Genomic DNA, 18,560 nt, shown 5'->3' with positions numbered 1-18,560 from the left:
TGTATTTGTCATTCTTTTTAAACTTCATATATTTAGTTTGTTGCTTAAAAGTTGATACCTGCACACTGAAAGTACTTTATGTTAGATCTACAGAAGCTACACAGAAGCGGGGGAGGGATTCGGTTATTCGGGAAAGGGAGTGTAAGTGAGAGAGGCCTCGGGTTTGAGTCATCCCACTTACACTAAAAAAAAAATTACTATCACTTTATTTTTTTAAAAAAGAAAGCTACACAGAAGGTACTCAAATATTACAACTTTCTAGACAAAAATTAAATAGAAAATGATGGTATAACTTAGGTCATTTTCATGCTTATTTCAGAATGCAATGCGGCAACATCCAGCTGCATGTATGGGTTCTGGAATGGGACACATGGGAAATCTGTGTGCAAGCACAATTGAGAGACTAGGTTGCATGCCTAAGAATGCAAGTGAGAGCAACTCTGTGATATCAGAAATGACAAAGGATCATGAGAGTACTTCTGATTTGGAACCAAATGAGGTGTGTTCTACCAGATTATCAAATTCAGGCCAAATAAGATCAGTTGATTGGGTTACAAGTACAGATTTAACAGAGCCTTGTGAATTATCATTTCTGCATGCTTATGATGTCATCACTTCAAGTTCCAGTGATTCTATTCTCACCAGACCTCACCAGAAAAGCACTGTGGCAGGCGATGTTTTAGAGGAGCCTGAGTTGTATGAAATGGATGCAAATGAATCTAGTTTTGAAGATTTTTGGTCTGAAATATTGGCAACTATTCAGTTTGAACAGGAAATGGATCTCAATACTGTCGCTGAGTATGGTCAAACAGCTGACTCTGAAGTTCAGATGTGTTTGCCTGATGATAGCACTTTGATCTCGATTGCTTACTCATCATGTTGTAAACTCTCAAAGGGAATCAACTCTGAAGATGGTGCAGATTCTGCTGATGACATCCATTTGCCTGATGAGAACAATTTAATTTCAATGGATGATCTGATTGCACCTCATTGTTTGAGGTTGATAGCTGATCAAAACTCAGTCGAAGGCACCATTTTGTGGTCCAATCCAACAGATAAAGTTGCAAAGGAACATGAAGGTCTGGATATTGCTTGCGAAGTAAAGAGTTCTGCTCTCGAAGACTCAACACTCGAACCATTTCAAGATGTAAAAACCTCATTGAGACCTCAGGAATTTCCGTCTCAGCAGTCTTACCTGCAGAACCCTTTTAATGGTATTAATGCTGAAATTCCATCTTTGCACCCTTTGGATTCTCAGAAAGCTCAGATGGGATTCCAAATGTCATTGATGAATCCAATGGCGCTGCACCCTTATTCTCCATTGAACTGCCATTCTTGCACTGATATGCATCAGCGGTATTCTGTATTACATCAGCTATCTGTTCTTCCTCAACAATATCACGAGCTACAGATAAATGTGGCACCTATTGATCCACCACCTATTGCAGAAGTAGCTTGTTATAATTGGGGATTGGACAGGATACAGATTTCGCCACTGGCATATTATCAACAAACTACTTATCCAGACTTCCCACTGCCCGATTTAGGTAAGAAACTTTTCTTTTCTGATCAAAATGCAGTTTTGTGTTGAGTTCGTACTGTGTCTCGGGTTTTTCATTTTTTTGCAGTTTGCGGTTTGTAGATGAGGAACTAATATGGTTTACAGTCTGCAATTAGCTTTTCTTTAGGAATATTGTATAGTATCAAAAGGTAATACAACCCGAAGATAATTGGATATGTGCTACCCACGTAAAATAGTTTATTCGATATGACTACAATTAGGATTTCGAAATAGCATCTTCCCAATGCATGAAGCTAGTGGATACTCAAGACAGTAGCGGTTGTATGCTTATAATGCTACTAAAGACTTGTTCTTTCCCTTTTGTTTCCTTTATTCCCAGCGCCGTTTTTAGATCCATATGGGTTGGGAAGGTTCAATCGTCAATCTGCATTGCACAGGTTCATTGACATGGAAAGAGGATCAAGGCATACGCGTAAGTCTGCCTCAGCCTGGGATATAAAGAAGCCTCCAAGAAAACATTAGACATCAGTTTTTCTTCTTCTTCTTAGTTAATGACCACTTGGTGAGGCCGACCAAGTTTAAGCAGTACCAGCAATCTCATCACCAAGCATGTCTTGTTAGAGCTGGATCTTTTCATTTTTAGAGATATGTCTCATGTTGCATAGTCTGAAAGCACGTGGTCTGCGTTGAACCATAACCGTTGAAATTCCGAATTGTGGACGTCACTACTGCTCAAGGCTTGAGCCACATTTGTGAACAATGGAATTTTGATGACAACGTTTTATAGTAAATTGAGAAGAGGGAAGAAATTTGTAGCCTCACCTCTGGGTTCCACTCTTACCCGTGCAATTTGTGATGACAAAAATGCTCTCGAAGGAGAATCTAAATTTCACAGGTGTTTGGCTTCGATTGGGATGACCAAAGTTACAGGGTCACCTTACATGCTCTTGCTCAGATTTTGCTTTTCCGTTGCGTTCTTGTTTATTCCCCAATTAAATATAAACTTCAAACGGGACACCAGTGAGCCCAACTGCATTTCTGTTTTATACCATTCCCCCCAGCAAGGAGGCAAATACTACTTTCATACTAGTACAATAGAAAATTAGTGGATACTAAGGATAAATATGTCTACTACTTTGACGTTACTGCCACTACGAGGAAGAAGCAATAATCTCTCCAAAACAGTAATTGAGGTCTTGAACGCATACATGCCTCCATGTATTATCGAGCAATAGAGTGCAATAGCTTAAGCGGAACGCCACAAAATGGTGAATTCCCCATGTGCTATGAGTTTTAAAAGGTTTTGAACTGCGCTTTTTGCCGGGATTAAAACCGGAAGGGTGGTTACGAGACAAATCTCAAAGACCCCCAGGTGCCTCAGTGATGCTGCGAAAAAGCATATTACAGGACAGATCAAGAGAATTTAATGAATGCTGTCTGATAAGATTTGAAAGGAATGGATCCAGTGGAGTCGTTCTTGAAAAGTTCGACCCAACAAGACTTGTTGGGCGGGTAATTTCTCTACCTAAGAAATCGCTCGAAAGATCGCTACTCTGCGCTATAACAAGTAGCACGAATTCTTTTCTTTTTTTTTTTGAATATTTTATTAATGGCAAATGTACCATACACTTAGTGAGCAAGGGCTCAATATGAGCTATATAAAAGTGCACTGCGACCCTTAGGATCTAAGAATCCCTCATCAAAAGCCATATTTTGAGCATTAGATCAAGCATATCAGGAATTTAAACATGTAAGCTGGTTAATTTGGACAGCGTATGTGAAAATTTACACTGATGAATTTACAGTTAACAACATATACAGTTCCCGCAACACACTCTCTCTCTCACATATATTGCTCATTATCTACATAATACATGAAATGCCATAAAAAAGACTTACAACATCAAATATATCCAACAACCGATTGATGTTACTAATCTAAGATTATCCCTGGCCAGAATGAGAAGCTGCAAGTGCCTGGCATTAAACAAATTTTAACAATGCTTGCTTCGACGTGACTTAAACAATTGCTAAGCAAAGTCTTTAAAATATAAACAAGAAAGCAAATTTATAAGCCTTACCCAAGTTGAGCAGCAAAATTTCTCTCCAAAACAAGTTACACATATTGACAGGTATCTTCACATTTATCCTGTACAGTGTCATTTTTATCATTCTCGTCCTCTTTCCCTGATTCCAGCTCACAGGATGAAAGCAACCTCCTCTGAACCAACATTCAGAGATGAAGTCAGTAGACATAATCTTAAACTTTTTCCAATGAGCGTCCACAGGCATTCTATTAGTTCTTCTCAGAGAGGTGCCAAGATATGACAAGTCTCATATTTGGTAGGAATAAAAGGAAATCTGTAAAACTTCCTACAAATACATAAAATGATAAAACTTGGGCACCCAATGGGAAAACAGGTCAAAGTGGAAAGGGGCATTGGAAACTTGTTTGGACATTAAGCCACCAAAGGACTTGATAGTAACAGAAATAGTTCCATAAATTTAAATAATATCCACCACCAATCAGCAGATTTTCAGCATCATTATGAGTAATCAAGATCTTGATTACTACACTCAAAACATAATTAACACTTACATGGTCCTCAAAATCTGGGCTGGTCAAATTGATCGATAAGTTTCTCATCAACAGTAAGACCTAGACGAGAGACCAGAAAAAGGAAGAGACATAATTTCAGATCCTTAGCTAAAAGCTAATGACGAAACAAGAAAAGCAAACAAATATTGATCTCATTTGCACAAGTTTGCATAGGCCACAGTTTCAGAGATATTCCTGACATTGAAATCTGAAAGAACTATTTTCCACCACATAGTTCTCCAAAGCCCGGGAAAATAAACCAGCGTGTGCGCATGGAGTAAAACAATTTTAGAGATCATAAAGTGTACCGTTTCAACGTCAATAGGATCCATCCTCTTTAGTTTCTGCACGTGACCTGTCACACTTGGGTCAAAGATACTGCCTATGAAGCTGTATACTTCAGTAAAATCTGGTAAAACTGCATCAGAAATGAGAACAAAGGATCATCTTGGTGCAATTTAAAAAATAATTCATCAAGCCATCAAATGTACATGTAATAAGTATTTACTTCTTAATTCAATAAGAACAGGAGCAAGAAAATAACCATTAAAGGAAAGACTTCAGCAAGTTGAAAAAAAAATTCCGAAAATTAGCAAGGGTTACAAGTTTACCCAATAACATTCTTACATGGTATTAAATTACTTTATAGAAGGAAGAGAATTTCCTTAAGAATTCAAAACTTGTTTTAAACATGACTTAACCACCAAAAAAAAAAAAGAGCAGACAAATTATGAGACTTGTTGGCCCAAACCTCAGAGTGATGCACCCTTGAATTAAACTGCCCCAAAACTGCAAAAAGCACCTTATTCTTATTTGTGGTTAATTAGTTTTGGGTGAAAAACAATTGCCCTTAAATAACCCCCAATAGATCAAGCAGAATTTGAGAGACATTCTACAAGATCTATTTTCAACCATATTGAAGAGTCAACATACTCGTTAACAACATCAAAGATGGATTTACAGTGATGTTTTAATCCCGTATTATTCACGTATTCAGCTTTCCTCATGTACTTGGCTTAAATGTTAACAAGCTAAATGTATGCAATAAATCACACTTACCTCTTGGAGGTCCATGATTTCCTTGATTGATCTTTTCACCTGTCGGCTGCGTCTTTGAGTGTGGAGTGCTTTCATCACTACTATAGCAGTAGTTATTGGCCATAAGCCGATGTCCCCATCTTAGATCACCTGTAACACAGAAAAGCACCTTCAATGCTCACACAGAAGATATCTGCGCATGACTTCCAATTAGATCTATCAGCATAAGAAACCTTTTTCCCCAGGAGATAAGTTGCCAGCACCAATAGCATTCTCAGTCCAACATGGCAAAGCTGCACCAGTGACAGTGTTTCCATGGAAATTCGAATAATCGGCTCTTGGCAAAATTCCATGTTCATGTGATGATGGTGAGTCTTGTAAAGAAGCTGAGACTTGAGGAAGAGCAGGAGCTGCCAATATGCAATAAGTGAGGAGCCGTAATAGGCTAAAGTTAAGGACCATTATTTGCAAAATGAACTCACAACAAGAGATGACGTGAGAAATCATCCATTGCTTACCACTTTTTGAGGCTTTCTGAGGGTATGGATGAGCAGCTTTCCTTTTTGGTCGAGGTGGAGGCAAATGTTCATTAGCCCCACTTTTTTGAACCTTAAGGAAATACTTTTGAGCATGACTACGTATCTGCACAAGTAAACCTCCACCTTAACCACCCCACTTTTAGGTACACGTCATGCCTAAGATTTGATTACAGAAGATCATAGTGCCAAAAGAAAGCACATTCAATTTCAACATTAAAAAGGTGTTGCGTGCATATAAAGAGACTTTGAATAACTAATTGTGCAGATGAAATCCAGGGATGAATTCCAGAAATGACCGCTGAGAGGAATACTTATACACTATCAAGAAATACATACAAGAAAAAAGATATTTAACAGCAGAAATGCTGACTAGAAAATTTTAAACATCAGAGGCAGATACACTTTAACACTACTAAGCTGAATCTAACAAACTGCAACAGCAGATTCAATTATTGGCAGAGTATCAAAATTGAACACATTCTTTAACTTGATAAGAGAACTCAAATTCTTCTTGCAATAGAGATAAATGCATGTGGCAGTGTAATTAAAACTCCTGCAATTGTAGCCATGAAAATAAAAGTTCCCAGTATACACAATGGATACTCACTTTTTCAGTATTTTGCAAATAAAATAAACTAAAAGAACTAGCAAAACCAATTTGACGTATTTTCTTTACATGCTGACAAAAAAAATTGTATTGAGGGGAATAGATAGTGAACTGAACAAAGGGCAACATGAGTAAATGAACACAAAAGTATTGAGTAGTCCGTTTCAATCATGGAAAGAACATAAGATTTACTGAAGGTTGCTTGATGCAGTAAAATTACCTGAATAACAGTCTTCGATCCAACAAATGCTTCAATCTTTTTCCAATCACGGTCAAACCTACATATCATACAAACAAGTAAACAATTATTAACAAGTTACACGAATTGAAGCATGTAAGTAATTATTAAATAACGAGGGATGCCCCTAATATCCAGCTAAATTGTGATAAAATTAGCTAATGAAACAAGGATGAACTACAGGTACATAATCTAGTATATGAAGGACCTTCTACTGATTATTATAGAATTAAAAACTGGCAGTCAGAAACTACAATTCAACTTCAAACTAAACAATTATAACCCTAGGGAACTCATTCAAATTTCCGATTCAATCGCCGCGAGACATTACCCATTTGTGAGGGATAGTTTAAAACCTCCAAACAGTCCCGCCAAAACCCTAAATTGAAGAACTCCAAAGGCGCTAATTCAACAAAGGATGCAATAAATTTGAAAGCGAAGCGAGACTCACAATTGGAGTGCTTCGAGGAACTTGTCGTGCTCGGGTTCTGTCCAGCTCTCCCTTGACTTGGTAATGGTATAGGGTTTTCGGACCTTCTTGCTCGGGTCCTCGGAAGACAACGAAGTGGTGTTGGCCGTCGAAGCCGTGGCAACGGCGACAGAGGCGGATGCGTTGGTGAATGAGCCAAGGTTGGGCAGGGCCATGCCCATAGGATCCAAGTAGAATCCTTCGGGCGGGTTCGGGTTCAAAGACACCATGTACTGTGACCGCGAGTAGTTGCTACCCTTGCGTGTGTAGTATTTGTTTGGGTTATCATCATGTTCCTTTTGGCTTTTTGTGGATGGTTCGGGTTCTGCTTTTCTGTTAACGTGGTCTGGTCAACCAGCGTGTACTGTTTTTTCAATTTCCTTTAAATTGTTCTCAATGAGGTCATCCCAAACCAAAAAAAACGAATATGTTGTTTTTAACGAGGCTAATTACACTTTTCACTTTGCAAATAAAAGTAGGAAACACGAGCACAAGGATTGTGAACAAGTCCAATCAAATGAACGCTCTAATGTTCGGGTGAGTTCGTTGATTTTAATAAACTTAACATTATGTTTTAATTTTATTTATTTATTTGTCGAGTGAATTTAAACAAATTCTTTACCGAATCAAGCTCAGTTAGCTTGAATTTTTTATGTTTAAATGTTAGTAATGCTACACAAGCTAAATTTGAGTCGGATTTAAAAGTTTGACCGAATTAAAAAATATTTATGCTTAGATTAATTAGTTGACAAAACTGAACTGGATATAAGTATCAAAAAATTTAATTTGATTCATCTTTCAACTCTAAACCCTGCACACATATTTGGAAATAAATTGACTTGCTAACGCTGGGTTCTGAATATTGTTTTTTATTTCTTAACAAGAATTTGACTTTTTGTTCTGGATAATAAATTTTGTTACTTTTGTAACATGTGCAGAAAACTAGGGCCTTTGTACTGTTTATTTATTCTTTTTTAATTTTTCTGGAGTTGCTTTGAGAAAGAGACTAACTAAAAAAATTAGATAAAATATCAAGGACGTTTCTTTAACTAAGTGTTTTAAAAAGTCAAACCTTTATCAAGAAAACAATTAATAACTTTTTCTTTGAAAAAGCCATATCTTTATTTTTGAGATACACTAAAAAAATAAAATGTAATCAGAAATAACTTTCAACTTGAAATAATAACATTCAAGGCATATGAAAGCGGGCTTTGAAATGGCTCTCAATTTTGATCTCGTTCTAATGCAAGCACGTCGAGCTATGTGAAAGTGGGCACGCAAAATATTGCATTGGTTATGACTACTACTTACAATACCCAGTGGTTTTTAATCTTCTTATTCTTTTTTTTTTTTTTTAACATTCCCACCCTCTCAACACCTGATCTATCTCCGATTATCAGGTTTAGGGTTCTAACCTTGAATCTAACAACTAGAAAAATTTTAAGAACCATCTCCTAATCGCTGATGAGTGTAGAAGTGAAAAGATATATATATATATACATCATACCTTATCTCCATTGGCCAATCATCAAATAACGTAAGATAGTCCTCAGGGCTTTAAAATTTTACTTTTCGATTGATATATTAATTGATTGACACAGGTTGCTGTTTCTATTTTTGAGTGAAAAAAACCAAACTTACGTTAGCACTTCGATCCGTTGTCTTAATGAATAATCAAAATTCAAAAGCAAGATCAGGCCTGAACTTAGTCTAACGGAGTTAAAAATAGGGCAAAATCGAAAGAACCCCTTAAATTTTGTTCCATCAACACGTTGGCCCCCTCTTATTTGAATTTGATCAGTCTTCCTCTTATTCTTTCTATTTTTTTCCCCGATGCAATACAAGGGGTCTATTGGCTCTTACAATTTGACTTTTATTGGCTTATTGAAAGCCCTTTAAAACAGCTATTTTGGTCGCTTGCAATCCATCACCTATTCTATATTAGGGAGAGGGGTGAGCAAGTCCTTACAATCTATCGCCTCGATAGGAATTGTTACGATTACAGTTCTAAAACTTGCAATTTTTTTTATTTCGGTTGCTCTCAATTATGGTTCCGATTACTTCTCGTTACATTTGATCACTTTTGGTTGCTAAAATTGATTTCAACAAAATGTAGCAATAAATTTAGAATAAGGGAGTGCTAAAAGAATAAATAAATGCAATAGAAAAATAAGACGTTTATTGTATTAATAGTTGACAAGGAAAAGAAAAATAATGCAAATCTCATGCAAAAAATACCTTACATTTATTGAACTTTTGAAATAAAATGAAATATACATAAATTTCTCATTGAAATTGGAACGAAAAAAGAAAAATGGCTTAATGTACCAATATAGTTGGATAGAGACGGTTAGAGCCAGTCTAAATGCGTCAAGTCCAGTTTCAATTTTGATTTTTGATGAACCTAAACCGAATCTTCAAATTTATCGAAGTTGGTTCTAATTTTGGTTTTGACAAATCGTGGTTCCGGTTCCGGTTCAAACATATCAGCACAAGAAAGATCATCAATTGATGTTAGATCGTCCTAGTGGTTTTAAAAAGTTTACTTTCGGATAGAAATGCCAATTGATTGACACAGCTCGCTGTTTCCTCACCACAAAAAAAAAAAAAAAAGGCGTTAGCACTTAACTTACGCCGTCCAAAATAGTTTAAAGCAAGAACCGGCCCTATTCTCTTTAGAGTTAATATATATATATATATATATATGTGAGGAGGGGCAGCAACCGTCCCAAAGGTTCTGGCTAATACTCGGTAAAAAATAATTGTATATCATTTCACATCATGGGTGGAGTTTATAAAATTTTATTTTATAATTACACGTTATTAAAAGTAAATCATATTATATACATATAATGTTACTTTTTGTGCATTTTGCACATTTGTTCAGACCGATTTTCGTTGGAGCAGTAGTAACAAAAAATAATCCTAATTAATAACACGACGCAGGGACGGAGATTGGATCCGGCAAGGCGTGGTGGTCCGCCCGTTAGTTCCGGGAAAATGCACCATATATAGTGGCAGCCCCGTGAAAAACGATGTCGCTTTTTTTAGCACAATTGGCTTTGTCCTAGGTATGAGACTGTGAGTCGCATGACGTAGTGCTTGAAAAATACGCTCAACTTTACGGCTTTTGCCCTTCCTCTCTCTGTTGGGAGACAATCTTGACTAAGATTAGCAAACTGCAAAGCCACCTTGACTCGGACTTTGACTCAGGGGCCTCGCACTCCTTTATTTTCAGGGCCATTAGCAGCAATCCATCCGCACCCGCGACTTTACTAGTCGTCGGTTCTACGTTACTCGTGGCAGTGGTCTGGTCTGGTGCTATAAATTGGGTTCAAGACTCGGAAGGCAGCTGAAGCGGGACAAAACACCGCCCAAAATAAACTCGTCTCTCTCTCTTTCTTTCCTTTTATCCTTTCTCGTCTTCTTTCCTCTTTTATTTTCCTTGGATTTCTCTATCTACGGGCTACAAAAGCTGAATATTCCCTTCCTCTGTCTCGCCGCTTAATTTAAGCCTCCAACTGCAGCTCTCCCCAGCTTTGCCCAGAGAAAATGAAGGTTAGGCAGCTCTCTCAATTCTCTCATCATAAATCCGTTTCCCGTTGAGCTTGGACTACTCGTTCATAATCATATTTGCGTGCTTACCCGTTTTATAATCGCAATAGTAGTACGGAAGCATATTATTTTCTGGTGCTTCTTTTAGCCGTAATAGTAGTAGTATTAACATGAAAAGATTCTGATTCTTGAACAAAAACCTGCGGACGCTTAAAAAGTTGTTTACCTTTTTCCAATATATTTTTTCTTTTTGCTTTTAGCCTCACGAGTTGTCTTGAATCCCTCTATAAACTGTTTAAAGCTAATATGTGTGTTCTGATGCTTTTCTCATCCTGGCTTTCTGACAGAAAGTGGTGTTGAAATTGGAATTTTCTGATGACAAAGTGAAACAAAAAGTCATGCAAAAGGTGTCTGGCCTCGTAGGTATGTATACATATTGTGCAAGCTGTCCTTTGATTCCTTTCATTCTAGTACCAGTACTAGATTTCAATGAAAGGGTCCATCCATATATCCCCCCAGATTTCATCAAAACTGTGTATTAATTTGGTCCAAACTAATCTTGCACAGGGATTGAATCAGTTGCAATAGATAACAAGGACAAGAAACTGACTGTAGTCGGTGACATTGATGCAGTCAAAATAGTTTCCAAATTAAGGAAGCTCTGTTACACTGATATAGTGTCTGTTGGACCAGCAAAAGAGCCGGAGAAGAAGAAGGACGAGTCACAAAAGAAAGATGACCCCAAAAAGGGAGGGGACGAAAAGAAGGGAGGAGGAGGTGGTGGTGGTGGAGATAACAAGAAGAACGAATCAAAAGGTGATGCCGTGAAAGCCTACCCGGCTTATCAGCAACATTACCTACCGGCCTATCACCAAAACTACCAGCCACCGATGCCGTATCAGTACCATCATTACCAGCCAACAGCGCCGGCATACTACGCCAGGAGTGCGGAGGAGGATCCAAATTCTTGCGTCATATGCTAACTTCCAAGGATTAGATGAAATTCGGAGTCTTGGATCATGCAAGCAGCTCCCATAAGACGCCGGCAGTGCCAGTTTCGTCTTTTATATATATATATATTTTATTTTTGGGTGTCAATCCTAAGGATGATTATTGTCAGTGCGCAGTGGTATTGGAGAAAGTCAAGAAGAGAGGGCTGTTTCGTACAATGTACAGTAGGTGATGCTTTCAATGATGATCTAGTTGCTAATAATTTTTTGGTTGAATACCGTGTTGGCTTTGGTTTGTTTATTTATTTATTTATTGTTGGTTTTGGTTGATTGTGGGATATTTTGTATATTCATCTTCCATAGTTCCATGTCATCCATGCAAGGACAATTCTGTCGATTCTCGTACAATGGACAGCCATACAAATCGAAATGTTTCGCTATATGCTAGTGCTAGAAGAGTGTTCAAATTTGTCCGCCCATTTGGCAAGTAGGAGTATTTTGCACAACTTTTTCAACTACGGACCCCACTCGGGAATTTTAGTCCTACGCGACCTAACTAAGCCGGTGGCACTTCGTTTTCCACGAAATGAACAACCATAGAAAGGTGATGTCATCCTGAAGAAAGAAGAATGAATGACTGCCTCTCGAAACATTCTCTGTTGTTGCCATCAAAGCTTGGGCTACTAGTCTATGGTTACATTTCCAACACTATTGATCTCCTGTCAAGGACCAAATTCCCAAGAAGAGACAGCTCCCTGTCAATGCTGTTTAGCTTATGTACAATGCTTAAAGTATCACCCTCTGGAATAAAATGTGTTATTCCAAAATCTCTTGCTAAACTGTAAGTAGTGCTTTAAGAAAAGTAAAGACACTCTACATGCTCTGCATCCAAAGCTCCTATAATGAATCCTCTCAGCCACAGCTGCTCTTGCAGTGGTTCCTCACCACTAGTCCCATTCCAGCTCCGTCCTCCATGAAGGCTCCATCCACATTGATTCTTAACAAGTTTTCTCCTGGTGCCACCCATTTGCCATGATTCTAATGGATGCATGCCCCATCTTTTGTGTGTATGCTCCGATACTCCTTCATGAAAGCTCTAGCATATTCCCCAATTTTTTTGGTTCCGACTCCTCCATATGATCCACAAGGTTGCAGCTGTAACCACAACTGTTTCTTTGCTTTATGTTCTCATATAACAATCAAACCATTCTCTAAAATTTGGTCGACGTCTGGTTGTTAGTCGCTGTAAATTCAAGTTGATGATAATCGTACTTTAAACACATTTTATTAGCTATGTTTTTCGTTTATCTGATTATTGGATCCTTCTTTCCAGGTTCAAAGAAGTTTCAATCATGTGGTAATATTGCTAATGGTCTTATTATCCCTTTTAGCGTTTGTCTCCCTGGAACACCTGTAGCTTCTTTAATTTTTGTTGAATCTGAATTTCTCCTGGTTTTACGAAGAAGAAGAAGAAAGGAAAAAGATATTAACCCGATTGAGAAGAAATGAAAGAAAAATGGTTTTCTTTTGTATCATTTGGGAAAATAGAAGCGCGTATGTCTCTGCATATGTAATGCTTTGAGGGGAAAAGAAAAAGGAAATAATAACAAGTGTCTCAAAGGGAGTGAAAGGAAAAAGTTGTACGTGAATTAGGCAGTAAACTTAAAAGTTAGGTAAAAGAGCAGGAGGACATTCAGCCTCTAACCTTTCAATCCTCTCCTAGAAAATCAATTTTAATAGCAGTGCAAATGACAAAAAAAAAAACCATACCCCTTCTACTAGTCATTTGTTTGCTCGCATCTCCCTCCCTCCAATTCGTCAAATCCAAAGGAAGCCTAATTTTTATCACTATCGTCCATCTGTCTCGAATGGCGCTGTATTAAAAAATGGGAAACGATTCCTGCTTGCTGGCTGGGCGGTGATATCATTATCATGTACGAATAACCCACGCAATCGTAAAACCCCATACGAAACTATTAGAAGCAAGTGAACAAATTGAAAAGATAAAACTTGAAAAGGACATGGAGTATAATTTGGTCCAAATATCAAAATATGCAGGCCCAGCATTGCTTTGGCGGAGTATCATTTTTCTTCTCGGCAACATTTCCGGTCCGTCTGACCATCTGGTACCCTACCACTCCTTTTCCCCTTCTTTGATATTTCCATCAACTAGTACTAGTAGCATGCTTTTTTTCTGAAACGCCCAGTCCCATCATTTTGACGAGAGGAATTGTGGGACGATGACGCAACATCTTTTTCAATGTTTGATGATCACTTTCCTTTAATATAAATTTTTTGACTTCATTCTTCCGTTTGATTTTTGACAATAATGCTGACGGAAAGATTCTCTATTACTGTCCGCGAGTACTTCTCTTTGCATTTGAATTAAGGGATAATATCATAAACCTCCCTGAGGTGTCTCTTAATGTCACTTGGCGCTCCTAAAATTTTTTTCAAATATTACTTACATCTCTTCTTTTTGTTATTTGTGTACCAAAATTTTTAAAAATTCTAAACTACCCTTTCACTTGTTTAATAAAAATATTTCTAAACCACTTTGTTCATTTCAAGAAAATCATCACCTTAAAAATAATTTTTTGCAGTACTACCACATCACAATGATATACCCCATAAAAATATAAATTTGAAAAATAAAAAAATATTTGAAAATAAATACACTTACATCAATTTAATTTTATATGCTCAAAGTCATTTTCTTATGAATTTATATTTTTTTCTAACAACTTCTCAGCCCTTGATCAAACCATTAAACTATACCAATCATTATAAAATCAACTCAAAATAAATAAATAAATCATACTCCACTTTATCACAATCACACAAATAAAAAATAAACAAAAATTAATTTATTATAATTTACAAATAAAATATCACATAATCATCCAAAATATATGAGTAGAAAAGAATGATGGAGAAAAGAAAAAAGAAGAAAGTTACTTTCATTTTTTTTTATTTTTGAACTCCATTTATTTGATATGTTATAAATTACGTGTCAAGTGAGAGTTAATATAGTCTTTTTATATTTACTAGAGCAGGTAAGTGTTATTTTTAAAATTTCAAGAGTACCAAATGATATTACGAGAACCTTAAAAGAGGCTTCTGATATTATCCCTTGAATGAATGCATGGGATAATTTCAGAAACCTCCCCTGAGGTTTCTGACAGTCTCACTCTCATCTCCTGTGGTTTCAAAATATCACAAATCTCCCCTGAGGTTTAGGATTTTGTAACAAAATCAGCCTATGATGTCAAAAGTGAACATAAAAAAGTGTTCTTAGAAAAGAGAGGGAATTTTGTTTCCATAAATGCCCCTGAGGTAAGTGTACAAGTTATATTAGTGAAATAATAAAAACTAATAAAAACAAAAAATAAATTAGAAAAAAGGGATAATTTCAGATGCAATATGTTATTCATCAATAATATTATACCAAAAGTTTTTACTAGATGGTTATTTGTTCCAATTGCATATTAAATCAACCATTAGTACTTATGAGAATGCATTAAATATTTAAGTAGAGATGTAGTTTAATTCAATAAGTAGCATGTATATAAATATTTAGTGAATGTACAATCTGTTTGAAATAATGTACACCGTGTTACCGACCAAGTATTATGCATAGAAATTGTTGAACATGCAGTTATTTGTTCACATGCATATTGCAATTAGTCATCGCAACAATATGCATAGTGCAATAGTATGTATACATTTGGAATGGTTATTGGTGCTTTGACCCACTTGTGCATCTCCTTACAAGCTGCAGTGGGTATGTAATTTTATCTATATGACTAATACTAATTTGTCTATAAACACCTTACACGGGGTGATTTATGAGATACAATCAGTTTACAAATATATACATTATATTAGATGTTAGTTACTTGACCGTGTATATCTATAAAAGGTAGTGTAATGGTACGCATAAATTTGAAATGGTTAGGTGTTAAAAAAAATGTACATCATGTTAAGTATTAGTTATTTGACTATGTATACATGTAAAAGGGAGATTAGATATAATGTAGAAAAAAGTAATTACGTGAGTTGGAATGTATTTGTCCTGATAATCACGAAATATTAGTTGACTTGTGAGGGTATTTAAGTCTTTTTGGCCATAATGATGTAAGAAATGGGACCTAAATTCTGACAGGGGAGGTTTGTGATATTTTTGAAATCACAAGAGAGGAGAGTGAGACTGTCAGAAACCTCAAGGGAGGTATCTGAAATTATCCCTTAATGCATCTAGTATTCATTCATACGAATTCTCTCAACTTGAGAAATAATTGCCCCCTTTAGTAATTGGTCTCAAATCTAAAACGCCTTTTGACCCAAATCTTAATGACTTGAATGGCTGCCCAAAGGGTAACAGTTTCCCAAGCGCCACAGACTTTGGACTCTATTTACGCACAAAAAATATCTGAATCAATCTATCCTTGAATGTTAGCTAGTTTTGAATATGTCAGAATTAGTCACGTGAGTACGGCTAATAATGTTCCTGCCCACATTACATTATTATGTCAAAAATGTCTTTATCATTTGAGGGGGGTAGAGTTTGGTTTATGGACTTTCCCAAGACTACCAGGGACAGGAACGGTTCATGGCGATTTTGTGCATTTTGTACATTATGTAATTTTATTTGCATACGATAAACTTTGTTTGCATAATGTATAACTTAAAAATAAAATTTTATAGGTCTTACACATATTGTGAAAATTGAGATACAAGACGTGATTTGGATCATATAATTTTTTATGATCAAATCCTGACCATAAACTGTGCAGAATGGACATTCTGAGGACCGTCCCTGCTTCTTATCCGGACTATCAGTGATGCTGTAACCATAGATTCATCGTGAATGAAAGCCTCCAAATGTTCTTCCAAAAAAAAAAAAAACAGATGTCGACCAGATCCACCACGTGACAATCCTAAAGCCTCTGATTAGGCTTCCACGCCAACTCTTCCATGCTTATCAAGAGCTGAAAACCAGTTGGTCGTCACAATTGTAAATAGTATTTTGCTTGCATAAAAAATATAATTTTTAATTACCTTATTACTTTAAGTACATTACATCATAAAAAATATTATAAAATGATTAGTTTTTTTTTAAAAATAATCTGCTATTCAAATAATTTTTATCTCCTATAGTGCTAAGTCTGAACCAAGTTTTGCCTGAGGTAGGCGTAGAGTTGTACGCTCATCCATAAATCATGTGACATGGTAAGTACCCATATCAGTTATTTTGGATTGGCCTTTCAAACCAAAAAAAAAAAAAGGTAAAAAGTTGTTTTTGGACCCGGTCAAGTAAGGTCCAGACTAACTTCCTTAAAATTGACGCTCACAATGTGTCAAACTGTGAAATTAGAGGAGTGATACGCAACTTGTGCTTAAGGCAAACTCGCCCAGTCCATGGCAAAGATGGAAAAGGCCCAGCCAGCAGGTGAAAAATCGGAGGCCCAGTTAACAGGTTTCCGTGACTCGCCACCCTGTTCTTCGTCTGTCTGCTAGGTTAGGGGAACACATTTAATCTGCATTTCAATTTTCAATGGTGCTTGATTTGTTAATGGAACACTCATGGCTGCAATTTACTGGGGTAATTTCCACTCGTAAATTCTACACAATCCTGATTTTGCGGGCTCATGTTAAATGGATATGATTTTATATTGCTAAAAGAAATAGTAGGACCAAGGATCAGTTCTTTTTGCCACATATATGGATAATCCAATCTGTTTACTCACATGAAACGATTTTATGTTCTTATAACATTCATTGACGAAGAATACACCAATCAGTAATACTGGATTGATTTATAGCGATAACAGTGATGTGCAATCCTTTCATGCCGATCACTCCTCTTCTTCTTCTTCTTTCCATATTTCCACCCAATTCTTCTGAGCTTCTTCGAAACCAAGAAACGAGCCCTCTCTCTGTGCATCCCAACTCGTGGACAGAGTCCCGTAAGCTATCCCCAGTGCCGAAGAGCCAAAGGTGAAGAATGTCGTCAAGAAAGGTAACCAAATCGGCACATCCCACAAGTTCTGCTCCTTCATTATGCTGAAAACTTGCAGCAAGGCAACCCCGGTGACCAAAGGAACACCAACATAAAACAAGATTCTGAACATTATCCTCTCCCACACAACCTCCGGTATCTTGTCATCATCATCATCATCCTTGCCATTTTTTCCTCTATGGCTTTTTGCTGCAGCATTCTCTCTATCTTTTTGCTGCAGCATATTAGCTGGTGCCCTGTTGAAGCCCTTTGCTTCTGCATGTAGCCTCCAACTTTTTAGCTGAAAAGTTGCGTGGTTCACAGTTTTGCTGTGGAGGATTGGGTTTCTTTGATTCCATAATGCTGTTCTTCGACAGTGGAGAGGCAGCGGTTCAGCACCAATGAGAATTTTATTCATGACTTCCCAGCTTGCTGGTCGATGTTTCTCATCCACTCTCTTTTATCTTCTCCTTTTTGTCGAGAAAACTTACTTATCCAAATTGATGAAAGGCATTTTTTTTTTTTTTTTTTGGGGAGAAGGGGGGGGGGGGGTTGGATTTTCGCTTGAGGTCATTAGTATCTGTTATAGGAAGGAAGATATTTTTTGTCCAAATGAATGAGAGGCAATGCTTTTGTCCTAGTCGGCTTGTCGGTAGCGTTTGTTGCCTTAAATATTCTTTTCAGTTTCATATGCAGTCAGTCATTTCACGCTTTCGTTTGAGGTTATTAGTATCTGTAATGGGAAGATATTTTTGTCAAATTTTGTCGGCATTAGCTCATGGACCATCCCTAATTAGTCTAAACAGAAATACACGAAGATAGTAAAATTTTAGGTCTCTTTTGATCTCCTGCCTTCAACTCGCAAGCAGCAAAATTAGGGTCTATGGACATAAATAACTTATAACTGCATGGTCCAATTGGATTCCAATTTTGGCTTAATCTTGAAACATGCTTCGTCCTTCAGAATTATAATATCTGAACCAAGATTTAGATCAGCCGTAGCAATATCTTTCCCCAGAATTAGTAGGCCGTAGGCTGGTAA

At 36.9% G+C, this 18,560-nt stretch overlaps 3 protein-coding genes across 3 annotated transcripts; 1 reads left to right on the top strand and 2 right to left on the bottom strand.

Annotated features, from left to right (window-relative positions):
- Window positions 1-3,238: 3,238 nt before the first annotated feature.
- On the bottom strand, window positions 3,239-7,298 carry LOC113761900 (protein REVEILLE 6-like). Its single transcript, XM_027305076.1, has 9 exons — window positions 6,995-7,298; window positions 6,526-6,583; window positions 5,678-5,801; window positions 5,393-5,569; window positions 5,181-5,309; window positions 4,430-4,539; window positions 4,122-4,181; window positions 3,604-3,743; window positions 3,239-3,499 (listed from the first exon to the last, which is right to left on the bottom strand). Exons 1-8 carry the CDS (start codon window positions 7,240-7,242, stop codon window positions 3,639-3,641), a joined length of 1,011 nt encoding a protein of 336 aa, XP_027160877.1. The 5' UTR covers window positions 7,243-7,298; the 3' UTR covers window positions 3,239-3,499; window positions 3,604-3,638.
- A 3,051-nt stretch (window positions 7,299-10,349) lies between these two features.
- On the top strand, window positions 10,350-11,818 carry LOC113761480 (heavy metal-associated isoprenylated plant protein 39-like). Its single transcript, XM_027304482.1, has 3 exons — window positions 10,350-10,570; window positions 10,915-10,990; window positions 11,135-11,818. The coding sequence occupies exons 1-3, from the start codon at window positions 10,565-10,567 to the stop codon at window positions 11,548-11,550; spliced, it is 498 nt and encodes a 165-aa protein (XP_027160283.1). The 5' UTR covers window positions 10,350-10,564; the 3' UTR covers window positions 11,551-11,818.
- Window positions 11,819-17,258: 5,440 nt separating this feature from the next.
- On the bottom strand, window positions 17,259-18,042 carry LOC113762101 (uncharacterized protein PAM68-like). The gene has a single exon (XM_027305374.1). It carries the CDS (start codon window positions 17,934-17,936, stop codon window positions 17,376-17,378), a length of 561 nt encoding a protein of 186 aa, XP_027161175.1. The 5' UTR covers window positions 17,937-18,042; the 3' UTR covers window positions 17,259-17,375.
- Window positions 18,043-18,560: the final 518 nt, after the last annotated feature.

This window comes from Coffea eugenioides, chromosome 2 (assembly GCF_003713205.1).
Source record: "Coffea eugenioides isolate CCC68of chromosome 2, Ceug_1.0, whole genome shotgun sequence".
In the NCBI taxonomy this organism is placed as follows: domain Eukaryota; kingdom Viridiplantae; phylum Streptophyta; class Magnoliopsida; order Gentianales; family Rubiaceae; genus Coffea; species Coffea eugenioides.
This window is presented reverse-complemented; position numbering and strand designations above follow the sequence as displayed.

Excerpts from the sequence above, each read along its gene's own strand:
- LOC113761900 (XM_027305076.1), bottom strand. The coding sequence starts at position 7,242 with ATGGTGTCTTTGAACCCGAACCCGCCCGAAGGATTCTACTTGGATCCT. Across the intron at positions 6,584-6,994 it reads TTCCTCGAAGCACTCCAATT|GTTTGACCGTGATTGGAAAA; the intron begins GTGAGTCTCGCT and ends TATGATATGTAG. Across the intron at positions 5,570-5,677 it reads TCAGAAAGCCTCAAAAAGTG|CTCCTGCTCTTCCTCAAGTC; the intron begins GTAAGCAATGGA and ends GCATATTGGCAG.
- LOC113761480 (XM_027304482.1), top strand. Across the intron at positions 10,991-11,134 it reads AAAGGTGTCTGGCCTCGTAG|GGATTGAATCAGTTGCAATA; the intron begins GTATGTATACAT and ends AATCTTGCACAG.
- LOC113762101 (XM_027305374.1), bottom strand. The coding sequence starts at position 17,936 with ATGAATAAAATTCTCATTGGTGCTGAACCGCTGCCTCTCCACTGTCGA.